Source organism: Seriola dumerili, unplaced genomic scaffold, assembly GCF_002260705.1.
Source record: "Seriola dumerili isolate Sdu_G_001 unplaced genomic scaffold, Sdu_1.0 BDQW01000052.1, whole genome shotgun sequence".
NCBI lineage: Eukaryota > Metazoa > Chordata > Actinopteri > Carangiformes > Carangidae > Seriola > Seriola dumerili.
The window spans coordinates 12,507,656-12,534,029 of NW_019174307.1; the positions used below are offsets into that span (position 1 = coordinate 12,507,656).

General features: G+C 41.3%; 1 protein-coding gene across 3 annotated transcripts; it reads right to left on the minus strand.

Moving 5' to 3' along the window:
• Positions 1–3,634: 3,634 nt before the first annotated feature.
• On the minus strand, positions 3,635–24,464 carry adam23 (ADAM metallopeptidase domain 23). Of its 3 annotated transcripts, XM_022740347.1 has the most exons (26): positions 24,253–24,464; positions 23,261–23,478; positions 22,718–22,794; positions 18,992–19,055; positions 17,802–17,884; positions 17,602–17,665; positions 16,300–16,372; positions 15,673–15,740; positions 15,522–15,587; positions 15,262–15,330; positions 14,467–14,633; positions 13,881–13,965; positions 13,697–13,784; positions 12,245–12,296; positions 11,414–11,513; positions 11,170–11,241; positions 10,993–11,079; positions 10,817–10,897; positions 10,649–10,699; positions 10,460–10,523; positions 10,238–10,343; positions 9,366–9,485; positions 9,015–9,183; positions 7,621–7,732; positions 6,165–6,255; positions 3,635–4,023 (listed from the first exon to the last, which is right to left on the minus strand). In XM_022740347.1, exons 1-26 carry the CDS (start codon positions 24,326–24,328, stop codon positions 3,978–3,980), a joined length of 2,349 nt encoding a protein of 782 aa, XP_022596068.1. In that variant the 5' UTR covers positions 24,329–24,464; the 3' UTR covers positions 3,635–3,977. The 3 variants fall into 3 exon arrangements, with proteins under 3 accessions (XP_022596068.1, XP_022596071.1, XP_022596070.1); XM_022740350.1 differs by lacking the exon at positions 6,165–6,255; XM_022740349.1 differs by lacking the exons at positions 3,635–4,023; positions 6,165–6,255 and adding an exon at positions 7,408–7,497.
• Between the last annotated feature and the right edge of the window lie 1,910 nt (positions 24,465–26,374).

Below are 26,374 nucleotides of genomic sequence, written 5' to 3' on the forward strand. Positions count from 1 at the left end.
TAGCACACATGGTTCAACATTATTATTAATAGTGTTTTAGGCAGCCTGATGAATTTAAGTGCAATATTCATTTTCCTTTTATCACTGACTTGGTCTCTACTGACATCTTAAGCCCCTAAAATTTTGTTCTCAACCAGCTTCTTTCTAAAAATGATGTGGCCCTACAGGAACACACAGTTGTCCTCCAAAGAGCAGTTTGGGTTATTTGACATATTTCTGTGTTATTCTCATGAACCAACATGTATTTAGCAAAATTTGATTCAAAATGTGATAGCAATTGTGAGGTTGTTTGCCTATTCCAAGCAACTGTTGATCAAATGTGATGAAACCACAGCTGCACAGTCCTGATGGAGTGGATTTGACTTTTTGACCGTAAAGTCTAAAATAATATCTCAGGGTGTTTTTTCTAATATTTCATCATATGGAGAAATATCTGAGATTTGAAACCAAGTTTTCAGGGGTTTTATAGTCACCAGAATGCAGACATGTTTAGTACCTCAAGGTTTCCTTTAATGATGAGATAGAGAAGTTTTGGTCCTCTGTATGAAGCCCGCAATAGCTCGCTCTGCTGCTGTTTGTTTTCATCAGCAGCATTCATGCGGAGGAACCTGTCACCATTCTGGAAGAAACTGCTCTTACACCATCAAGCTTCCCGCTTCTGCCAGATGTCCAGATTTGTTTGGTCAGCAGAAGCTTGTTTCGTGGAACACCTCTGACCTCGATTGTTTTTCGACAGGGTGAATATTTCTGATTACACGATCCACAGCCTGACTCATTCAGACTCTGGTTTGTACCAGGTGGAGTGTGGGACCAAGGAGGCCATGACACACATGGAAAACATCAGTGTTACTGTTTGCACTAGGAAGCATAAGATGATTTAAATATTTTATTATTTAAATCTAATAAATTAATTTAAAATTAAATGAAATGGTTGTATAATGGTGACCATAATTCTTTTTAAATAATTTTGTACAAAAACTCTATGTATAAGACATTTCGTTGCTATTATTCATGTTGTGCAAATAAAAATTTGCTATAATCAAAGATACATGTTGCAGGCATTTCCTTCATTTTTATGGAGTATATATAAAGGCAAAAACAAGCTTAAATCCCTGATCTCTTATGTGATCCTTATTAACATATTTAAATTAAATTTTATGTTTAGAAAGATAAGTGGTAAACTCACAAATTAGCATTATATGATTACCAAAAACTTTCCACTGAGTACCACAAACACACTGTGAATCTCTGTAGAAAATGATACTATGTGTGATCAATAGCACTTCTGTAAGAATATTATAGGATATTATAGTGACTTTTTTTATGAGGAAATGGATGACAACAATTGCAGAAAAAGTGCATCAATGTGTGTAGCATCTGATATGGCTAATAATTTAACTTTTCCACTAGCCATCCCTTCCCTTAGCTTTAGTCTTGGTAAAACAGGCATCCTATTAAAATTCTCTCTGTTAAAAAGGAAGAGTTTAACATTACAGTAAATTGCCCATTACCAAGAGACACATGAGAAGATCATTACTACTCTCACGTGTTCATTCAAGCTACGGCAGCTTAGATAACTTTTAACTTATCATAAAGACTGGGAACAGGGGAAACAACTAGCCTAGCTCTGTCCAAACACAACAAAGTCCAAATACCAACACACCAAAAGCTAAATAGGTTACATGATATATGTTGTTTAAATTGTACAAAAACCTAAGTTTTACGAGGCGAGGGTTATGTGTCAGACTATTTCTTGGCCTCATGCAGGGACTTTCTGGAATTGAGCTAAACTAAGCAAAGCTAGCCATCTTCTGGCTGGAGCTTAGAGTTACTGTCCTGTCTTGCAAGTGGCCTCAATCTTCACATCTGTCTCTGCAGGAACCATCTCATATTTAAAATAATATTTTTTAATAAAAATACAAAAGGATAAAAGGCTTAGAGTAATGACAGACTAAGATTATTAACAGTGCAGTAACATATGTCGTGGCCAAATATATATTTAAGTGTGGTCTACAGTAATTCATAAGTTGAAAATGTAATTTAGGCTTGCATATCTTAGCAAAAAAAACATTAATCCCACAAACTCAGCTGCACTAAGTTACTGTCTTAATATTTGGGGCACATTTGTCATAGCAGTGAAAAGACAGCAAAGCATGGATAAAATTTGTCAGTTTATTCATCGGTCCAACTGTACATGATGCAGTGAGAGAGGGACACCAGACGATGAGTAACATGGAGGATTACAACAATGCCAGTGCTATGGCAGCACCTGGAACACACCAACTATCAGCTGGACTGGAAATAATAGCCCTGCACAAGGAAACTGTTCAGGCCTCAATATGTACAGGCACCATACAGTGTGTTTGTGTGCGTGTGTGTGATTAAAAATATCAGACTGAATGAAAAACACACAAAAATGATTTTCAGTTCCACAAATGTAAAAGGGTGCTCTCTCATATTCATCGGAAATATTCAGTTTTTTAAAATTATTTTATTTGTCCATTCATAGTTTGAGTACGTTGAAGCGAGATGAAACGAGACGTGGGAGTGGCCAGATACAAAAGATTAGTTGATTAGCAGAGGTTTTTGTAATTCCATGTCTACATTGATATCATTATTACCCATACTTTTGTGCAATATCTCTCTTTGCATAGTAAATAAAAGTTAAATGTTTTTGTTGTTGACATGCACCTACCTTTTGTAGCATATTTTTCTTGCTGATTTTGGGGACTTCCATATAGAATCATAAGCCCACTATAGTGATTGCATGCAGCGTTACCTGTAGAGCTGAACTTGATTTCTACCAAGAGTTTATGAGAGCAAAAGGCTAAGCCAGTATAGTGGGTGTTGATGAGGACTGTTAAATGAGACCTGGCTGGACAGGTGAGCGCCTGCATGGACAGACTTCATGCCCTCAGCAGTAGGAGAGGCACCACTGGCTGCAGACAGAGGGGAAAGTGCTCTGTGTGCAACAACATCCATATGTTCAGGTGATCGGTTCTTTGGCTTTTGAGTCACTGTTGAAGATACTTCAGGGGGAAATCTTATGATGTTAATCTGACGTGATCGCAGTCTGAATCCCTCTAGAACTGACATGCTTCTCCTCGACCCTGCAGCTGCTCTGTCTGCTGAAGTGAATGTAACCTTTGATCTCTGCCCGCACAGTCGCAGCAGGCTGTGCAGCGTACGACTACAATTTAGGCTCAAATCATAATTGCAGTTTTTTTTTTCAATAACATTGCCAAAAACACCCGCTATACAACATGCTAAGATAAAAAACAAAAGCAATTGATGTTCTTGTAAAATATGCTGATAATTCCAAACCTGAACTCCTTATTTATGTACAGTTTTGTGTGTGTGCATTCATTATGTGGTCTGCATTGCCCTAATGGGTCGTGACATGCAGCCTCCTGATTCATCTACAGCACCTAAACATGAACTATAGGTGCTTCAATCGGCTTTCCACTGGGTTTGGTTTTTAACAAGGTTATCTCCTCCGTTGGATAGTTCCTTTTTTTTTCTCTGTATGTTTTTTTTGCGGTATATTTATAGCTTTCGTAGCCATGCAGAGCCCTGTAAAGTGGGCTCTTCATGCCGGGGGTGGGGCGGAGGGGGGTGGGGGTGGGGGCCAGCAAGCAGCACGCTTTGTGCGGATAATCATGCCAGGTGAGAGAGTGGTGTGGATTCCGCCTAAACGCCTGTGCACTGGCACTAAAGGATGGAAGAGGAGCTCTGTCACTCTAGAGACCAGGGTGGGCAGGGGAGGGTGGGGGTTTGGGGTTGTTACATGAGTGAGGTGAAGTTGAAGAGGCTGCATTTCTTATGTCACTACGATGGAATTTGTTAAAATGTCCACTATGTCTTTTTCAAGTAAATCTAATGCCAAAGATCAGCAGCAATAAGTGCAGTCCAGCTGTCAGGTAGCCAACTAAGGAAGTCTTTGAGGAGTCCATCAGTGATTGCCATCTCTCCGTGGGTTAAATGGCTGTGGCGTTGGGGTCGTACCGCCGTTTCTTCACATTTCTTATGAGGAGACAAGAAACAGGAGTAAGTGTCTGCGATAATCACATCTGTTAACACAGCTAGTGCAACCTGGACAAGCAACCACACTCATCTCTTCAGATCACACTTGTACTCACAAGCAAATGCTGTAAAGATCCTTTAACTTACTGTTTTATTCAATGAAATGAAATGAAAACAGTCAGTATTGTTATCTGTGCAATTATTTGAGGACTTCCAAGATCAAAATGCTGAAGACATTGAAGTGAGGAAAGGCTGGTCCATGTTGGCCAGTTCGACCTTGACTGCAGAGACAGTCAAAGGTATTGATATTCACAAACTTTTATGTCTCAGTTCATGATCATGTTCAGTATGATAAATTATTTTTATCTTTTTATTTCAAGACCATGCTGAAGACCAATGCCAAGAGATTATTTTTATTCAGAATCCAATTTACCTTGTTTATTATATTTTCTTTTGCGTTCCAGTTTGTGACACTGAGCAGTTTACTAGAAGTCACCTACATGGACACGGTATTTTGAGCAAAAGGACAAGAAAGTCTACCTACTCAAATAAGCTAATAACTGAATAAATGTGAATATTGACGGTCTGTGAATATAAATATCCTCTGTTGCCTTCTTGCAGACAAGTGCTGACCGGCTTGTGCGTGCAACATCAGTTTACAAGGTGAAGAAGTGTAGGAGAAATGTCTCATTACCAGTTTTCATGGGAAAGACATTAGTTCCACTCAAAACATAACCATCTGGGAGGAAAGAGCTAACATAAAATATACTCTATAAAGGAGGGAAAGAGGAGACAACCACATAAAGAACAACCACAGCAGCAGCAGCAGCAGCAACAATAACTACTACCACAACAGTGGGACAACAACAAATACAACAACAGGAGTGATGCATAACCTCCCCGTACTGTGGCTTGTTGTGGGGCTTCTATCACTCTGTCATGCACCTGTTCCAATAGTAGGCCAGTTGAAGGTGGCACTATTGCTGTGCGTGGTTCATGCAGTGCGATGCGCTGTGTCTGTACCAGGTCTGTGAAGCAGGCAGCAATGGCAGCTGGTGTGGGCGGGTCCGAGAGTCCTGCTCTGCTCTAGGGTGGAGCCTGGCCATCCAGGTGGGTGTGGCCAGCCATGGCACAAAGGCTGCGACCAACAAAAAGGTCCTGGCTTCTCTCAGTCTCTCTCTCTCTCTCTCTCTCTCTCTTTCTCTGTCGCTCTCACCACTCCATTTAAAGTCTCACCCTCAAACAGTAATGGACTGAGAAAAAGATCATGGAAGTGATGAGAGCACGACAACCCTGGACCAAATCACTCTGGGTTTGGCTCAGCCTTTGTGCAATGAACTGACCTCCTCCAAATCAACAAGTCAACATGCAGAAATGTTTCGTTTCTTATTCTTTCTTTATTTGCTTTTTTTTTTTATTTTGGTGACAACCATGATGCTTCGCTACCTGGCATGCTTTGGTGGCTGCAGGATTGTATTTCTCGTTTACTCCTTAGGCCTATTTAGATTAAAATGTGTAACACCCCTGTTGCTCAAGACATCAGGCTAAGCGGTAGATTGGATCTTATCAAACATAATCTATTGTACAATAGAGTACATTTCCTAACTACACAGAGACATGTTAGAGGCCTATCGTAGCACTTCAGAGGGGAAGATTTGAACTTATTAACACAGGTGTACACAAGTTTTTTCTTTTTCTTTCAAAACATTTAGCTGTTTAAAATATTCATTCCCCTCTGTTTTGTCAGAATCTCTGTTATTAGGTCCGTCACTGAACATGCATGTTAAAGCATTGAGCTCTGCCCGTCCAATCAGTTTGAGGTTCTGCTACAGATGCATAGACGACCCCCAGTGTCTCTCCAAATCACCCTTTGCACATCTACACCCTGAACATCATCCACATCCTCTTTGGGAAAACAACTTGCACGCTGGATTAAGCTGAGCATCTCAGGTATACGTGTTAAGCATGTCCGTCTCAGTGTTGCCACACTTTTAATAAAGGTTATTCAATATAAAATGCTTTATGTTTGTCTGTTTTCCACTTTGGTGTCCATATTCTGTAGCAGGAACTCAAACCCTGGTGTCTAGAAGCAGCAGGGATGCTAGAGTTACAACAGGAGAGGCATGCGGCGTGTTGCTTACTTAAAGCCCCATCCAGTCCCCCCCAGCACTATGGCAGCCACAAGGATGGCTCCGGCGATGGAGCCTATTATTAGATTGGTGGCACTAGGACCTGTAAAGGGTTATGGGGAAAAAGACATGAGTTTCTGGACTCACTTACTGTATCAATAACATGTAACTATACAATGACGACTTCACATGGAACAGAAAACATAACCATAAGTATACTATTACAGTAAAATGACTGAATCTGAAAATGTATTTTGCATGCTTTTCAGCCCCCTTCAGTGTGTAACGTGAAGATAAAGAAGGAGAGGCCCTGAAAATATTTACATTTATCTGGTGTCAGTTGGTGTATTGATTATCAGTGGTCTGTTTGTTAAGGTTGTGCAGAAGACTAGACCCTGGGTATCCATCACTGTAAAGGTTTAATCAAACAGAGATTGACAGGTGATGTGTATATGTGGCCTGCAGTATGAGCAGTAGAGAAGAGGTTTTAGGGGTCCCAGTCACCACACAGCCTACCACTGACTGACAAGCCAGGTCACTAACAGGACACTTCTCAGGACTGTTTTCCATCTAAATGCCCCACATGCCCCAGAAAGGAGAGGATCACAGGAGCAACCACATAACGACTAAGAATAAGAGAAAGAAAAGGGATAAGAAGAGGAAGAGGGAGGATGGAGAAAGAGGCTTGTAGTAATGGGGAACAACAGGAAGTGGCAGGAGAGGAGGAGGAGGCAGGGGGGAATCCATCAATCAATCACACAACACTGAAAACATCCAATCACATGACAATTATATGGTCATCACCAACACACAAGAAAACACAAAGCCACCGGGACGCACACACGGGCTCAGGCCGGCTCACGAGACCGCCCGCACACTGAGGCACCACTATGAGAAGAAGAGCTGTGAAAGGGTTAAAGATGCTTACTCTATTCCCCACCCTGTGCCTCCAAAAATCACCCCCAGGGCCAGAATGGTCCCTGCTACTGCCCCTATCAGCCTGTTAGTGGCCACGCTCACTGTGCAGAGGGAAAAGGAGCATTATTACCACCCTGTCAAAAACAAACAGCAGGCTTCTGCTTCAGAGTCATGGATGAAGTGACACGGTTCCCTCTGTGACGCTTTCCACCCCCTTAACCACCTCCCCGTCTCATCTGTAGGCAAACCATCAGGTGTACAGCTGAATTGTGAGTTCATTTCATCATCTCTATCAAACTAAACACATGTAACACTGCTTTTATATTCACCTTCGGCTGCCATTTTAAAAAGTAAAGTCTTCATGGCACGAGTACACCTGTGAAACTCAGGTCTAGGAATCTGTGCTGACTCAGCTCTAGCAGTGAGACTGAGGATGACAAAATATACAGTATATACTCATGTGTCAGTGTGAATCTTGGCTAAAATAAATGAGTGCATATAAACGTGTTCATTCTATCTATGTCAGAGGTTGAAAGAGGTGGAAACCGACCCTTGGGTCCTTCGTCCGGAGTGGCCTCAGGCTCTTTAGGCGGGTCAGGCATGCTACAGTCTGTCCCTGCCCAGGTGGTGTCACAGGTGCATGTGGCTTCATTGTTGCACACCTGTACAGATGCAATAGAAATAGATGAGGCAATGACAGGAACATAAGAGCTTTAAATAAAGGTGCTGACGCACATTCCATGGAGCTAACTTTGCATTGGAGATTAATTGGTTTTTGTTTACCCAGTTAACAGAGGCCTCCATATAAACATTTATAACAGATCATATAGTAAATATGATGATATAACATGATGGGTTCACAAAGATAAAACATACTTGTGGAAACGGATCTATATTTATTTGATCACAGCCCTACTATCAGATTTTTAGCCAGGTGAGCTTTGTAAAGCAATTTAATTATGCAAACATTTCTAACAGCAGGCAGAACTCAATACAAACTGGTTGAATTACACAACATGGACTAAAGCCACCGTCCCAGGAAATCATGACATTGTCACAGTGAGGAGCAAGCACAACACCAGGACCCTGAAAGTGAAGCAGCTAATTAATTTCATAATTTACACCTGTGCTTTTCTTTTGTGACTTCTCAAAGTCTTTCATAAGACAGGCTATGGGAAAAGTAAGAAGTAAGTTATGAAAGCTACAATATCATTACCTCCAATAACAAAAAAGGGGAAAATATCACATTTTGACTTGTCAAAAACAGCTGAAACTACAACTACTAACAGCTCTACAGCATTAAATGTACCGACAGTTAAGAACAATCCTATGGACCAAAACTGTGGAGTAACCTGCTCATACATGAAATGCAGCTTCTTGTGTTTTCACTCAAGCTGCTTGATTAGACCTTCCTGTTTTCTAATTAGACCAAGTGAGAACACCTGTGTGAGTGAGTAGGACCTGAATAGAAGGAGAAATATCTCAAGATGTACGCTACCATTCGAATCTTGTTTTCAAGCAGTCTGTAATATATTATTGAATTGCAGTGAAAGATTATTTCTTTTCATTTTGTTTTTGTGCTTCTAATCTACAGTTTTCATTGCACTTACATTTTTGTGTTTATTGTTTGTCAATACTAATACATTTTATTACTACATATGCAATAGCAACCAGCTTTTTTTGCCTCTAATTTATTTTGAAGATGACTTTTGTGGATTGCTGTGGCGAAATTTGACACTTACAGAACAGTTGCCATGTTTCTTTTTTTTCAATTTTAAAATCAGAGGCAACCACTCCAGGGTGTGAGGTACATTTGTTGAATCAATTACAGGAAAGGTTTATATTTTAGGTTTATATATAGGAGACCTGCTAATCATCCTTTGTGCAGATGATACAACAGGTGTATGAAGCGTAAATTGTGGGTCAGTGTACACCAGGACTCACCCCATGGGCAGAGCACACCTGTCCATTAGGTCCAGTGGGGCAGGTGCTCATGTTGAGTGACTGGATGGGCAGACACTTGCGGTCAAGGCACATCATTGACGGCCCACAGGGAGTCCCATCCTCCACGTAGCCTAAATCGGTGTCATCATCCAAAAGAACGTGGCCACCACTGTGAGGAGAGGAAGGAGGGAAGGAAAGGGGGAGAAAGCACGGGTGAAAGGTGAAGAGAGAAGGAGAGAATAAAAAAAATCACACAAAGAAGATTGAAACAAAAGTGACGGGAGCACAGACTCTAATTCTCGAGGTTTCTAGGACATGCGCAGTTGTAGTAATATAATAAGCATGATTTACCTGCAATCTATCTTCCCGTTTTTGTAGTTGAAGTATGTGGTAGTAGACTCTCCTTTCATTATTCCAATGCGGGGGCTGGAGCCAATGTTGGTACACAAAAGGTAACCACAGAACACATCACTGTAAAAGATAAGCAAAAAGATAACTGTACACACAACAGTTTTCCACTTAATACAAACAATCACCAATCACCTCCCAGCTCTTCCCCATCCATCACCACTTAAACCCATCCTCCCATGAGTCCTTAATTATCAAAATCCATAGATTTCATTTAAATCTATGGAATCTCTTAAATGTACTTGCCTATTTATTATAATTATTTTATCTAATTTTGAATTTCTCTGTATGACCTTGCTTTACTGACAGTCCCTTCACAGTAAACCATTACACTTCCAAATGTTCGAAGATGGCCCTGATATTTAACATGGATGTAGTGAGCGACATAATATTGCAACAAAAAAAACTGTGGTAAAACCATCTGAAAACAAAGTCCATTATTGTTCTCAAACTTTTCCAAAACCTAGAGCAGCTATTTTATGTGTGATGCCATCATAGTGTAAAGTCTATGGACCAGGCCTGCAGGAAAAGAAGCATTAATGCACATTTGGAGTTGGCTTCATAACATTAAGGCAAACCTGGAGCAAGAGAAACTTCTTTCCATATGAGCTAGGTGAACAACTTTCATAAATGGAGAAAATAAATGATGAGCCTGCAGCCCTCTATTGGTTGACTTCAAAAGAACTCAAATCTCTTCACTTGTCAGTAATGAATGATCAGAAGGAAGAACCAAAGCACAGGCTCTATGGAGAAACAGAAAGTACTGCCAAGCTGCATAGGGGAAATACCATTTACTGTCTTTCTTTGAAACTCACTGTTTGCTACACTGGATCCATTTCTCTCCATCTTTTCCACAGTTGCCCTTCTCTGTGCCCTCCGTGTTCAGCTTCTCATAGCAGAACTTCTCCGAGCCTCCAGCCTCTGCAAAAAAGAGATGAGGGGTGAACTGCTCAGCTCCTGACTACAAAAGTCTCTTGTATGGTGATACTCTAAAACTTACACTAATAAGAACTAATGTGAAGCAGTATTTATCTTACTTGACCCCCAGATGTATTTACACTGGTTCTCTCTGGTCTTGCACTCTCCACTGTAGCAGCGACCCTTTACATGGTTTGAGAAAGAGAAAAAAAACAGAATAAACATATTTTATTCTAAATGCTATTCTGGTGCATGATTGCTCTTGTTTGGAGAATGAAAAAGCTTTCCCATGTCATCAGTCTGCGTACCTGGTTAACCTGGCAGAGGTAACCATCTTGTTTATGAAGGTTGGGAGGGCACTGCAAAAAGTGACAAACGTATGACTTTTTAACCATGTACATTATCTAAAATTGAAAAGAATGACAGAGATCAACTGCTTGAAACCAAAAAAAAATGACAGTTCTACATAAGAACACCTGTCCAGAGTCCCCAGAGCACGTTTCTGAGATATCACAGTCGTTCACAGCGAAGCGGCAAGTGCAACCTCGTGGAAGGAACTGGCAAGAAAAGAAGACAAGGGAAAAGTCTAAATGTAGGAGTCAGAAATTAATATTTTGTGGTCTAGAACTTTGAGAAAAGACCAAGCTCATACCAGACATGTGTTATTGCAGCATGGGCCGTCGCTGCAGTGTGCCCCATTGGCGAGGGAACACTTCTTGCAGCATTCCTTGTAGCACTCCTGAAAACACACAGGGAGCGAGCTTCACCCGTCTGAACAAACTAGACAACGACAAACAGACGTGACCCACTGAGGTAAAAAGAAACTCACTGATCTCCCTCCGCAGTCACACTCTTCTCCCACTTCCACAAATCCATTCCCACATTCTGTTGTCTCGAACAGCTGCCAAAAGAAGACAGGACAGTTTGAAGGTTACAGAGGGGGGGGGGGGGGGGGGGGGGGGGGGGGGGGGGGGGGGGGGGGGGGGGGGGGGGGGGGGGGGGGGGGGGGGGGGAGTGTGATTCATGGCAGTTGTGACAGGTGAAGAAAGGGTGGTGGGTGGTGAGATACTGACCTTGGTTGGCCTGTTGAACAGACAAGAGCCTCCACCTTTCAAGAGGAACTCCTTATAATCTGAGATGCTGCATTTGGAGAATCTCCGTGGGTGTTGGACACTGAAGAGAGACAGAATGCCAAGTGATAATTAATTTGGTTTTCACCTCTGTAGTTTGTTATTACACTTTGGGCATTTTTGATGGTATTACTGCCATCTATCAGTGTTTATTATACAAATGTTCCTGTCTGATGAGAATACAGTGAGAACACTGTTAAAATAGTATGAGAACGTGGGCAAAGCAAAAAGCTGTCCTATAAAAGTCATTTTTTTCATCTATTTCATATTTTTTTTTCATATTAGAAGCCAACCAATAAGGGCAAGGCTGCAGGAGCTTTAGTGTGAAAAATCTGCAGGAAGTGTTGAGTTTCATCCATGATAGCTGACGATCGTGACTCTTGCTGTATTGATGGTAAACTGAATTCAATGACAGATAAACGGGGGGAGAAGATCTGAATTTGCATTAACTGGGGCAGAGGCGAAGTTTGAAATAATGGCCTGTCTCTCTCTAAGACACTGAGCTAAATAAAGGCTACTGTGGGAAAATTTATAGTAGTTTATATCCTGCATCTGCAATCTGTGATGCACCCTGTCTATATATCTCATTATTATTATATTATCATATTTACTTTCAGTAGAGCAAAATAAATAATAATAATTTTTTATTTCTTTATTTCTCAGTTTTTATTATTAAGTACACATAAACAAGCATCTTTAATTGTTACTCTGTCCCTCTCTTACGTATGTGTGTGTGTGTGTGTGTGTGTCTCTAAGGCATATATTGGACATTACCCAGTATCCTCCATTATGCAACCAGTCCACGAGTCAGCACAACCACATTCTTCTGCAAATAGGAATGAGAGAAAAGAAAAAGCACAGAGACAAGAGGACAGAGAGAGAGAGATTACATAGTGCAGAAAAAAAAGACATACTGACCACTTGAATGGGAAAGTGGTCACAGACATCTGGACCCCACTGTACAAGTTCAAGATAAAGTATTGAAATAAAATGTTATTCCGACTGTATTTCCATTTTATCATCTCATACTCACACTCTCCTATCAAGTTTGACCAGTTTTGGGACCATGAGAAGAATTTCTTTGATGTATACCATTTTTTTTTTGAGCTTGCAATTTCTAACATGACAGCTGTTTGATGACTATGCGTCATTAAGCACTGTGATTTTCAAAACTGATGGCATAATTCCTTATTCGACTTCTATCTTTGGCCAACTTTTTCAAGGACAATCAGTGCATCTCTCCGTCTGTCATTCCTGGCACTGGAATTGTGATGAGACAGTTAAGTCCTATTAAAATGCACCTTTTTGTTTTTAAAGGCGCCATCTGCTGTTGTTATTGACATATGACGTTTAAATGTCTGGATCTCAAATATATAACTTTTACATAACTTTTTCAAATGTAGTTTACAGAAAAATGTAATGTCCTATATTCAGGGCATTAAAGTATTTCAAGTAGGTTGCTTTTATTTAGATGAGATGTTCAGCAATGACAAATTTAAAGGGTCAGTAAACACAGAACAACACATTATCCTACTTATGCCTGGAGGTATCTAATGCCAACAATTTTGGTTTATTTGTTGAAGTTTTAGGACATCTGCTGCCACACCAGTACAATGGAGGGTGATCAGAACTCTGGAGCTCATAGGTCTAAAAAAAAAAAAAAAGAAAAAAAAAAAAAGACACTTGAGAAATTGAAACGAAGCATGGCTTTTAAACAACCATGTCCCAGATTGATCAGGTCACACCACAGATCTCTCTGAGGACAGTTGTAGTCCATTTTCTACTTAACATTAGCGTATCTCAAAACCTCAGCAAATTATATTACAGTCACTTGTCCAAAGCAACTTAAATTAAGTGTATTCAATCTCCATAAGAACGAGAACGAGATGTTGTGAAGAATTGGATATTCTAGTAGAATCTGACTCTAGTAGTCACAGTGTGTGTGTGTGTTTTTTTGCTTGTTTAGAAATGTGATGGCCTTGGTTGTCGAGGTGGGTTTTCAGCCTGGGCGGTGACTCTGCTGTTCTGACCTCAGAGTTCATTCCACCACAGTGAGTCGAGGAGAAAGAGGAGCCCTGCCTTAGATGAGCAAACACAGGGACCTGTCTTAATACCACAATGTATTTTGTAATTTGAGTGACCTGAACCTTGTGATTTTGGCTCCCAGTGGCTCTCTCTAGCTCACTTATACTAGATGTGAGAAAACAATGTGTGTTTCATTTATACTTCTCCTGGATGCTGGGTCCCACTGGATGCCCAGATTCTGTGCCAGGCTCTGGGATAGAGACACTGCCATGGACCCGGTGGTGCCGTACTGTGGACACAACAAAGAGCACAGATTATTCACCTGCAGTCACACTCTGTGATCCGTGTACAGAGCGATACCAGATGTTAAGACAGCAAATCAGACCTCATTGACCCCTACACCGCGGCTCAAAGAACATGCGCCCCCGAAGTACGCTGCATTGCTTCTGCGGTAGTGGAAGGTCACATTTCTACAAGAATAATGGAAGACAAAAGAGGTACACGTGAACACCAAATGAAAGATAGAAACATCACAGAGGATCAGATAAGTCGAAAAGTCAGCCTAATATCTAATTTAATGTTAACTCCTGCAGAGACATGACTGTTTCTCATACAGCTTTATGCAGCTGCACTGCATCCAGCCACTGGTTTTCAGAAATGGCTGTAGACAACAATACAATTGTGCCAAAGCAATGGTACCTGGCAGGAATAAAGAAAACATTCACCTATTTATGCACATATAACAAAAGTTAGCTTAAACATAGATGGATGCATTTTTATATTTAAACAAAATACATGTCCACCAGAGAAATAAATCAACAGTGGAAACCATCCCAAAGTCTGTTAACATCAACTTATTTTATTTCAAATTGTCACATAAAAAGAAAATGAAATGAAACACTGGAAATCTTAAATGTAAAGGTACACTAAAGAGCGATGGGGACAGATTTTTTTTAAAATAAAGAGCTTACGAGAAGAGGTGCACAGCATCGGCATGGTGCTTGATGCTCTGCTGCCGGTACTTGGAGAAATCGCGCAGAATTTCCAGCGGCCTCACACTGATGGGGATCTGATCCTTGTCTGTCCAGACCTCCACGGCAACGAGCACCACGCGCGTGTGTAGCTGCTCTTTGAAGATCTGCCATTGAAGCGCACAGTGAATGGGAAGAATAAAGAAAGACAGAGAGAGAGAGAGAGATAGAGAGAGAGAGAGAGAGAGAGAGGGAGGGGCAGAGAGAGACAGAAGCAACAGCACAGGGAGAGGAGAACAACACTGGGTGTGAATTTGAATCTGAACTCTCTGAGGGGGACAGACGAGGGGGTGCAGCACACTGGGAGCAGGGAGGAACAAGGGGAGTGTTAATGCACGTGACGAGAACACAGAGCGAACACCAGCACAATAAGGACTAACGATAAGACAAGTGTGGGTCCAACTCAGGGTTTCAGAGATTTGCTCCATTACACGTGACTGATGGAAAGGTTACTTTGGCAACTGGACAAAGTCAAATGTTGACCTGCTTGTGGCGCTGGAAGTAAAGTCAGTCATTAGGATTAATGCTTTGGGGAAGATGAATTTGAGATATTTCACACTGGACCAAAGAGGTGAGTGACCAGTCGACTGACATTGCCATTCCTAGAGCCACGCAGTTAGTGTGGCTAACACAAAAACAAAAAAAAACAAACACTTTTAATCGTTTACATTCTGAAGTGGATCTGTATTAAGGATAAACAACATGTCTCAAAGGGTAACCAAATTGTTTACTCACAGCATCCACAAGATTCACCACTGACTTGGCAAAGTTCCTCGTGTGCTGCTTGGTCTTATGTCGTTTATACTGCAGCCACAAATAACAAGAACAAAAGAGAAGATGGATAAGCGACAAATACGTGATTTACTGGTGCAAACGCAATACAGCACGGCACATTCAGTGACACACTAAATTACCAGCTATACAGTAAAAAAGATAAAAGAACGTCAAAACAGGCATTTCATATTGTTGTTGTTGCTTTCGGTGAGAACACATACCATATTGTGGTCACTGACAATCATGATCTCTAAATATTTCATCTCCTCAAATACACTGCGAGGAATCTGCAAATCAAAATCAGATACAATCAGGGCGGGAGATCTAAAGTTTGTTGCATTACTTCAGACAAAGGTGAGATCAGAGACTTACAGCTCGCTTTTTCCTGCGCTTCAGCCAGGACAAGTCATCCAGCTCTGAGAAGAGCTGCTCTTCCTCCACTGCGAACACACGCAAGGAAACAGTGAGACTCAAACACACATTTTTAAACACATATTTACAACTGTGTACGCTTGTTAGAAGAGTTCAAGCCCACAGTGACGTGTTTTTTAAATAATTTTTTTCCCCCCACAAATTCAAAAACTTGTTGCAATGAATTTCCCATGGAGCACTGAGTAAAATCATGTCTGCTGGATGAGAGTAGGGATATAAAACTTGGCAAAATGGTAGAAATGGGAGCAACACAACATTTAAAAATAAATTGGTCTGTTTGACAACATCGATTTTTAACACTGTTGAATTCATTCCAGCTAATTCCTCAGGTGTTTTCACTTAAAAGAACAATACATATAATAAAATGTTTAGTTGTAACAGCCATTAAAATTGTTTTCTTGACCAACCCGATGAATCCCTGCGTATTTGCATGTTGTGGGTTGAACATATTGTATCTAAGAGGATGGTAATGATAGGATAAAGGGGAGGTGTGGCAACGGTCAGAGGTGAAGGACCAATGGGGGATGTTATGCAAGAAGACAGACAACAATGATGAGAACCCCTTACCCTGTTCCTCTGAATCATTGTTCCAGTGAAGGGAGGCTGCTCGTCTTAGTTTATGAGGCCTTGCAGCTGTATCCTGCAGGGGTGAGGCATGAGAAGTGTTAAAAGACTATAGAGAAACTGGGACAAGCAGGAACTGGTGCTGGGGAGGGAAAGTGTTCACTATGGGAATTGTTAAGTAAAATTAAACTTTCATATAAATGAAGAATTTGAAACTTAGCGTGGGGAATGAATGTAATGAATGTAAAAAAAAAAACCCCAAATATGTACAAATAGCTCTGAGCTGTGTGTCATATACGATGAGCTAGATTTTAAGTAACAATAGTGATGACAGTAACACCATTAAGGGCTGTAATTAAAGGAGCCATATTCACAATGGACAATGGAAGGTATCATGTTTACCATGTTCGCCTACTTAGTTTAGCACGTCAGCATGATAACATTTGCTAATTAGCACTAAACACAATGCACAGCTGAGGCTGATGGGAATGTCATCAGTTTATTTCAGGTATTTGTTCATCATTCATTTGCTTGAGTCTTTGAGAAATGAAAATTTTGACCAGTTTGTGGTGCTGGATGAAAAGAGAAAGGATCACCAAAGTTATTACGATCCCAGCTCTGTGGATCATCAATGAAAATTTTGTGTGGACCAACAGACTGACATTGCCATCCCTAGAGCCACACTGCTAGCATGGCTAAAAGTGAAGCTTTTGTGTAATGCATAACCATTGCTTTGAACATTCGTTTGAGTATTTGAATTATTATAGATTTTGCATATAGTATATGCTATATCACGATGCATACTGACACGGAACATATCCTGATATTGATTCAAAGCATGTTGCCCAGCCCTACTATTCATTCTATTAACAAATAACAATCAACAATACAGAAAAATGAAAAACAAAAAAATGTACATAACCACTTGCCCAATATAGTTCAACAAACTGGAATTAACATGATTAATATACAGAGATGTTAACACTGCTTTAATATACAGAATATTTGTTTTGCTATAGGAACATATTAAATAAATATTATATCATAAAATCAAATAATTCAAACAAAATCCAAACAGACTATACAAGAACAAAAGCTTTTTAACTACATGTTGGCCGGACATGCTCCTTCCTTTAAAAACAGGAATGTCTTTGGAGTGATTAGGATATCCTCAGCTAAGAATGTGAAAAGCAGAGACAGCAGAGCGTGTTGTGCATGCGTGGTGGAGGTTGACGCTACATGAGCAGCAGGGGAAAAACATTTGTGTGATACACATTTTGGTTCTAGGCGAAGGGAATAACTTACGATTGAATGAGTCTGTTCTAAGGGCTCAATTAGATACACATAGACTCCATCGTCAAACATCCCGCTGCCGGGCAGAGAGAGAAGAAAAGGGAGAGAAGTCATTCGATACTGAGTCAATAGGAGCTGAGGAACAGAGATGAGTGTATCCAGAGATATTCTGAACACGGCAAGGATTACACAAAACTCTGCTGTTCACTTACTGCAGCCCGTTGCAGGTAGATAAGGCCACGTGGGAGTTATCATTCCCTCTCACCTGGCCGTGGTAGTAACAGTGCTCACCGCCCTGAGGGAAGAAGACACGGTGCTAATGAAGCATCACAGAAAACCACGGCCATAAACACAGCAGCATTACTGGCAACACAACACACAAAACTGCGTATACCATTCATTATATGGTGAATGTGTCACTTTATGCTTAATTATCTTGTGCTTGGATTTTTCTAGCATTTCTGAGGATGTAACAGCTTGCCTCGCAGATGTCGCTTTGGCATATATGCAGTTCATCTCTGCAGGGGGCTCGGTCTATGCTTGTTAAGATGTGTGTGCGTTAAGAAGTTAATGCATTGCAAGGTGGGTCCTAGCACTATCTGTGACTCAGCTGTCAGACCCAGGGTGAGCAGAGGACATCCTCCCCCTCTCTCTTTCCCTGTCTCTCCCTCACTCTCTCTCTCTCTCTCTCTCTCTCTCTCTCTCTCTCACTTCACCCATCCCACGCTGCACTGTTACTGCAGAGTGCTTTCGCTCCCTCATCACGTGACCAGAGCTCCAGCAGGAGGCTGCAGGGGAGCAAAACCCTGCTGATTCAGCTACAGTATGCCCAGCCCAGCCCAGCCCTCTGCCTGAATCAGCAGCAGCAGCAGCAGCAGCAGGAGAAGCCAGCTCTCATTCCCAACCTGTTTTCTGTTCTCCCTCTATGTCCTCATCTGTTCTACAGAAATCATGTACTTCCATGTTTCAGTCTCCCTATGCAAGTCTATCTATCTATCCCTCTATTTATCTATCCATCCATGTATGTCACTCTTCCTCCTTGTACATTTTGTTCTTTCTTTCTTATCTGCGAAGATCTCCTAAATGTACCTGCAGCTTTTTGGAAGACACGTGAGAGTTGCAGTGTTTATTTGATAACCAATTTGCAGTTGGGCTAACAGCAAAAGATAAGACACAAAGGAATTTACAGGAAATCAACAATCACATCTGTTCCCGTCTTTAGTTCCAAAACATATTTGCTAAAGTTGTACCTTTAGCTTTACCAGCAATGTGCATGACTGTACAACAACAAAAACAGCAGGCACACAGCGTTCCAGCTAAAGGAAACAAAGAACCTCTGACTCATACATAAGAGAGAAGATGTGTATTTTAACATTCTGGTCAAAACCACAGAAGACATTACCTTAGATAGAACAGGCTTGCCCCCTTCATAATGGATCTCAACATAATCTGAAGACAGCAAGTCACTGAAAAAACAGGAATTGCAGTTGGTTAGGGTGGGAGGATATGATGCAGTGACAATACGTCTGCCTTTGCTTTCTCTGACTCACATAATGTGGTTTTAAACCAGCGGCGAACGCTGCTTGGGTTGGCGTTTAAACAAGAACAGTCATCACCACAGTTCCTGGATTAGTCTGTACAAACACGGCACGGCCCATGGCACCTCAAAAGTGCCCAACAGATGTTAAATGTCGCCTGCCCTCAGGAAAAAATATGATGCACTCACTTCTGAGGGATAACAAGCAAAACTGTATTTTGTGAAATGACATGTAAATAAATTCTCTCATAATAAGATGCAAAACAGAGACAGTTACTCATTAATTTTGCAAAGTAGCCTTAAAGTTATCGAAGCGAAAGAGAATGTAAATTCATCCGAGAACTACATTTCACACGACTGGTTCTTCCTCAAATTTACCAAAATTACATGACTGCTTAAAAAAACAGGAACAGAAGCAAGCAACTGCATCTGAGAGCTGCCTAATGTGATAAATGACTGTGAGGCTGCAGCTTCACCTTGAACACAACAGTCCTCCCGGCAGTTCCCGCTGTCTGAGTCAGCGTCCCACACCATTACGCGCACACATGCAGTCTCTTAGCTGACAGCTGATTTCAAGAGGCTGCAATTTCTGCCACAATGGCGCTTTTTCCTGAATAACCTTGCAAATCAAAAACATCTTCTTCTCCGTGGACATGTAGTGGTGTCGCAGCAGAAAAAAGAAAAAAAAAAAAGAAAAAGATGGGAAGTGATGAATCTGTCTTGTGACACCAGCAGTGTGACATTTTTTGAGTAAGAAGTGCACCATTATGAGAGGAGAGTCGACACATGAGCAGCATGTGAGAGAGGTTCCTGAGTGAGGAGCCTATTTTTAGCTTGACAGATGAGGCAGGGAGAGCAGAGTGGGCCACGCCAGAGTGTACTGGTGTGTTAGTGGGTGTGTCGGTGATGGGCAGCATTGGAAACCATTGGAATTTGAGTGTCTTTCAGGTGTGTGTGTGTGTGTGTGTGTGTGTGTGTGCGCGCGTGTGGATAAATGTCTGCATGAGATCTGTGAAACTGTGTCTGAAGACCATAAGAAGGGAGTCCTGCCCCGAGGTCTTTCAGTCAACAGGAGACTGAGTGCCACAATGCAGCAGCAGCAGCAGCAGCAGCAGCAGAGGAAAGTGAGACAGAGGCGAGGCAGAGAGGGAGGACCAAAAAACTGCAGGGGGATTCTTACGCCTGGCGCCATATCAAATGCAGCTCTGAATCCTGTAGCGACGCACGACGCTGTCATGTCGGGCTGTTTAAACCTCTAACACATAGAAATAATCTGATCTCAGTCTGAATAAATGAAGATACTTCATGGAAGGGTCATCAGCACCAAAGACATTCATGGCAAGAGAGCTGTGAAAGAAGTGAGGTCCACTACAAGGAAGTTACTGGTCCCACTGATGGCAAACTACATAAAAAAGGTTTCAATCAATATAATATTTATGTTAACTGTAAACACCTTTCAGTGGGAAAACCTACTTCCCTGGTTTGCAATCCCAGGTACAGTAAGAGGTGAGGAGATAAAGTAGCACCCATTGGCAGGTTGCAGACCTATCTATATTTAGATCAGTACTGTCGCAGCTACACCACCAAGCAGAATTCAAACCCCTGTTCTCACACAAAAAAAGGCACACACTGAAGTTAGCTCATGTATCTCACAGATAACCTACACTGCAAGCAAACAGTTGGGAATCAAGGTCACACTTGTCTCCCACTGGCCTTCCTGATACATGAGCAACAACCCCTCACTTTAGGTTCGTGGTTTCCAAACACCACAGAGCTCATTAGCTTATTTAACATTTCTGGAGTCTCTCTCCTACATCATCTGACCCAATACCTTTGCACAATAGGACAAATACTATTTGCTGCAGATAACTGCTGAAATCTGCACTTTGGCTGCCTCTATGTTGGCACTGAAATGAAGCTCAAAATACTACAATGATGGCAGAGCACCCAGAGTTGCATTTGCAACATCATTTCACTTAATTACTGCGTGTCAGCAACTATCGAACTAGATAAAATGCCTGACCTGCAAAAGCTTTCCACAATTTGACTTTTTTGACTTTTATTTTGCTAAAGTAATAAATGTATGCTTTAAAGAAGTCTTTGTAATACATACATATATATATTTATATACGTTCACAGTAACCTATATTCATGACGCTTCCTCTGTGATGGTTCTGGTCTGAAAAGACTTCATTGGCAGGCTGCTAACCAACCCCGCATACCAGCACACAGACTGAATATCCAACCATGCAAATTAGCCTGTCTTCACATCTAACAGCACTCAGACATGCACAATATAAAATTACAATATTTTACTTCAGAATCCAGGTTTAAATCCCATTAAAGAGCCTGAAATTCAATCAGCATTGCTTAGTCCTAGTACACATGCACAGTAAGCCTTCACGTATGTGGACCAGCTACTTTGTGAGGGGAGTAAATCAATATCATTGAGTGTCCGGAGCCTCATGTCTCTAAATGGGACAGTGATCACAGTCCACAGAATGAGTGCCTCTCTACCCATTTTGATGGAAGCCAATTAAGCCTAAATAAAGATACTCTGCTTTTCCAAAAATCATTTAGTAAAGACAGTTTGTCTTTGTCTGTAATCTGGCAGCTGGACTAAGATTTCTTTTAGCATTTTCCAGGATTCTGGCAACCAGCATGCTGACCTATTCAATTACAGCTTCCCTGAAGACATTTTCTCGACTGACACTGCATTAATGGCTAATCTGACATACAATAGTCCATATCATTTACAAACAATAGTCGGCTGCAACAGAGACCACAAGTGTTCATTCCTGTTTCAGCTATGACACATACTACTTCCTCATTGAGTCTGTATCTTGCACAGATACATCCAAGGACGATTCTGGTAATTTTGGTGTCTGAGTACATTTGTCCACTGTCGCCTCTACAGGATTTGATCTTTTCATAGGCAAACAATTTAAGGATGTTTTGTTGCTGTTTAATTAAACTTTATTAAGTTCCACTGTACTTCTGCTTCATGTCATGTCATCAGCAACATGTATTGGTTTTGATCAGATTTTTCATGATTATAACATTATCCAGGTTTCTGTCACTTCTCCATATAGCAGGAAGTCTATGATTACTGGACCCATGAAGTGCAAGTATTACTAACATCAGACTTTCAGTTTGAAACCATGACCAAAGTTGTTTTCCCTCAATCCAACATCTATTTTTATTTTATTGTAGTTTCCTATTAAAATTAAATGGCTCTGCATTAAAAAAAGCTTTCCTTTGATGGTTTCCTGTAATTTTCTTGTTGAGCATTTTCTACAATATCTGTAGAGACAGTGTCAGCGGTCAGTGTGGATCTGTTGTGGCAGGGATGTTTGGACAGAGTTTACCCAGCCTCTCTAAACCCCAGGATGAATAAATATTCCACCATCCACACATTACAAGATTACAAAATGACCTTGAGTGAAGATACTGTTGAGTGAGACGCACAAATCACTCTCACTGGAAGTTTAAACCACTGTCTAACATTTTGTTACAATTCATGACCACAATGGCTGAGCTTTTAGCTATAAAGTCGTTTTAGCTGCAATAAATTAAGTAAGGAGGACCTACTTGTTCAACATTAGATCCAGGACAAATCTGGAGCCAAATGCCTCCAACTGGAAACTGGCCTGGGCGAGGTGGATTGCCTGTTAAGGGAGAAAAGAGTGGTCACTGCCAATGATGGCAGCTTGCAAAGTATATGAACGATTCTATCTGTCTACAAAGCCAGAATCCTCCAGAGTCCACAAACTACATCGTCTACAGCACAGCGAACAAATAGCAGATGTGGTGGCTAAATGACAGATGGTAATGTACAGTGGGTACACTGGGAGAAAGGCTTCCTTCAGCATGGGCGCTCTGGCATAATTCCAGTTCTTGAAGTGTCCTGTGTGGTGTCTGGATATGTGCATATTTTTGCCTTATCTGACGCTGTCTAGCAAAATGACATTAAAGACAGGATTAAGGTTTAACAGAGCTATAATATGGATTTATAACTTCAAAGCCTTTTCCGCAAAGTGTGCTATTAAGTGACCGGACACTCTTTCCTATTGATCACAACAGTGATTCTAAATAACTTATGACCACATTCCAGAATCATCTATTCTGGCTTACCTGGCCCTCTGTGGCTTGGTTCTTGGCCCGGGTGTCCAGGTCATGGTAGGTACTCTCTGAGTCCTCGTTTAGGTAGTAGATCAACCGCGAGGGGTAGGTGATCTCATGCTCTACTGCATGGTGTGTTGTGTTGTCTGTAGCAGGTGCTGCAGTTGCCTGTTGCTTCAGCAGTGCTGCCACTGCATCCCTCTCAACCTTGTCCTCTACTCCTGGAGAAACTGCAAGAAAATTCCCACCGCACAGACATGAAAAACCTGACTGGCCCCCTCTCTCACAACCTCACACTCACTCTCTCTCTCACACACACACACACACACACACACACACACACACACACACACACACACACACACACACACACACACACATGTTCAAAGAGCCAGCTGTCATCCTTTATTCATGAAACACATTGATAATACTGAGGCAAGTGGCCACGGCTTCATTGCAATTCTTCAGGACACAGTTCATTAAGACTGGTTTCACGGCATAGTGTACTGACAACCACATCTGGCAACAAAGCTGACTGAGAATACAGGATATGATTCACTTCACTGCATTGAAATATACTTTTCATATGCTTATAACCGAAGTGGAAAAACTCTGCACCAGACAGAATAAATGCAGTGCCCATTATGCAATAGGAATCCAAACAGCCTCAGACAACAACAGCAGATAATATCATGCACTTGAGCAAAAAGAGTCCCAGTGACTGTTAATTCAAATGTGGTCATCATACATAATAAAGAGCGCTATTTTTATTTTTTTATTTTTTATAAGATGAACAAAAGATGCTGAGATGCAGTAGTCTGCCCTCATGCACCATCATGTTGAAGGCGCCGCATATTCAATATAATAATTATCCATCCAAAAATTGCGATATCCTGCACCTGCAGTAAATCGTCAGATATCATTTTAGCCAGATACAGAAAGTGACAGGCGTATTTCATGCGATGAAAGTGACAAACAGCCAGCAGGCTATTTCCTATACGTACCGAATGACGCTAGTGATGGATGAAGCCAGGGCGAAAGGGTGCTGACGAGCAAAGTGGCCAGAAATATCAAATGCATGATTCATATTTGATAACTGAAATATCTCAATATCAACACGTCAACGCAGTGAAAGGCTTGCGGCCCATCGTGGCGGGGAAGGTGCCGTGCAGGAGGAATTTCTTCATGGATCCAGGAGGCACCGGGCTGCTGCTGCTGCAGTAGCGGCTGAGGAGGAGGAGGAGAGGAAGAAGGAGGAGGAGGAGGACGAGGAGGGTGGGGTGGGGTGGAGTGGGGGGAGCAGCAGAAAGAAGGCGGTGGCCAGGCAGCTACTGGAAGTCAACCAGCAGACTCCTCCTCGATGAGCACAAAGATGTCCTCCCTCCCCTCTAGGACCACAGGAAGCCCGTGCAGGTGACTTCAAAGGTATGGCTGAAAGATCACAACAACCTGAAACAGACGGAAGAATATGAGACTCACAGGGATTTATGTTTTTTTTCCCACGTTTTAGGCGTTGCAGTAATATTTATATGTATGTTTAATCACTGTTATAAACAATAATAGGATATGTGGATTTATAGCTACTAGTTTTAAAATCATGGTTTTCACTAACTGCAGACATTGTGACATTGTATGCCTTCTCTTATGTGTTAGAACTACTTTTAGCAATACCACATTTTAAAAATACTCTAAGAGTACCGTATTCCTAATCAGATATTAGCAGTAAAATGTAATGTAGAAAAATTAAGTAAAACAGGTAAAGGTGGTCATTAGCCATTAGTAGACAAATAAATGAGCAGCAATTTCATGTTTTAGCCAGTTAAAGCAAAGTTAACTACTTGTTGGGTAATTTAACCTATAACATGATATCAAAGAAATGTAGCGGAGTGAAATGCACGTTATTTCCCTCTAAAATGTAGTGACGTAGAGGTAAAAAAGTGCAGACAATAGCAAGATACAGGTGTTGTACTTAATTAAAGGGCTAAAGTAAATGTACTTGCATTTCATTGCTGTAGCCCTTGGTACAAGATTTCATAGTATATGTTATGATGAAAGAACATACCACAATGTAAGCAAGTATTTAAAAAAAATGAAGTGAGGGATTCATGGATCTAAAATTAGTTTGTTGAGACAGTACGTGAGGAAAAGCATGATTGCTGGTTGTTTAAGTGATGATGATTGCTCCATTAAATTTCCCTGACATCTCCTAGTGGGGACACTTCCTCTGCAGTTAGTCTCTTCCTGAGACAGCAGCATATCTATAAGGAAGACCGTGTCACAGGGGGCATGGACTATAATCAGTGCATGGCATGACTTCCAGGTCTGATTATAAGACTGTGCAGGACACAGACACACACACAAAACAGAGCTACTGGAGGATGTGACAGCTCCCCCCTCAGGGCTGAATGATCCACCAAGGGATGAGTTGGTCATTTTGGGTTGCTGGAGATCGAGGCAACTGACACAAGGCTGTCGGACTATCTGATGAAACAAAAAGGGATGAGTAAGCAGCAGTATCCATGTGAACAGTCTAAGTCAGTTCAACCTGCATCATTTAAGAAAAAAATAATAATTTGATTAATCTAATATGATTTAATCTACAAAGGCAAGATGATTAAAATTGAGAGAGTCATCAACATCAGCATATTACTGTGATCAGTAGTAATTTACTGCTACACAACCTGTATGCCTGTGCCAAGTAATTTCACTGATTTTCAGTGTAATTCACTTCTAAAGGGGGAATTCCAATATGATTTGCGAGCCAGAAAGTTTAAATGTTCAACCCATAAGGAAGGTCAGGCTATGCCTCCATCAGTGATGTGACAGCAGGTGTTTTGTTTTAGACAGGTGTTGCGTAGGGTGTGGCCAGAACCCACAGTGAGCAGTGTGGCAGCACTGATGATAGACTGTGGTGCAGACATTTGTCTCTATTTTTCTCTATAATTTGTGATTGAAGCAGAAAAGACAGCTGTACTTTTTGCATGAACAGTTGCAGAACACACTAACAAACCATCCTAGTGTGCCCAGTAATTAAATTCATATTGGATACTTTTGTAACACATGCTTTATTTCTAATGCCCAAGTTCAGCACCAGTGTATTTTTATGTACACTGACTTCTGTGGCTT

Coding starts and splice junctions, on each gene's coding strand:
- adam23 (XM_022740347.1), bottom strand. CDS start 24,328: ATGCATTTGATATTTCTGGCCACTTTGCTCGTCAGCACCCTTTCGCCC. Junction 15,741..16,299: donor CAATGATTCAGAGGAACAGG/GTAAGGGGTTCT, acceptor GTGTGTTCGCAG/TGGAGGAAGAGCAGCTCTTC. Junction 10,344..10,459: donor TAAATACATCTGGGGGTCAA/GTAAGATAAATA, acceptor TCTTTTTTGCAG/AGGCTGGAGGCTCGGAGAAG.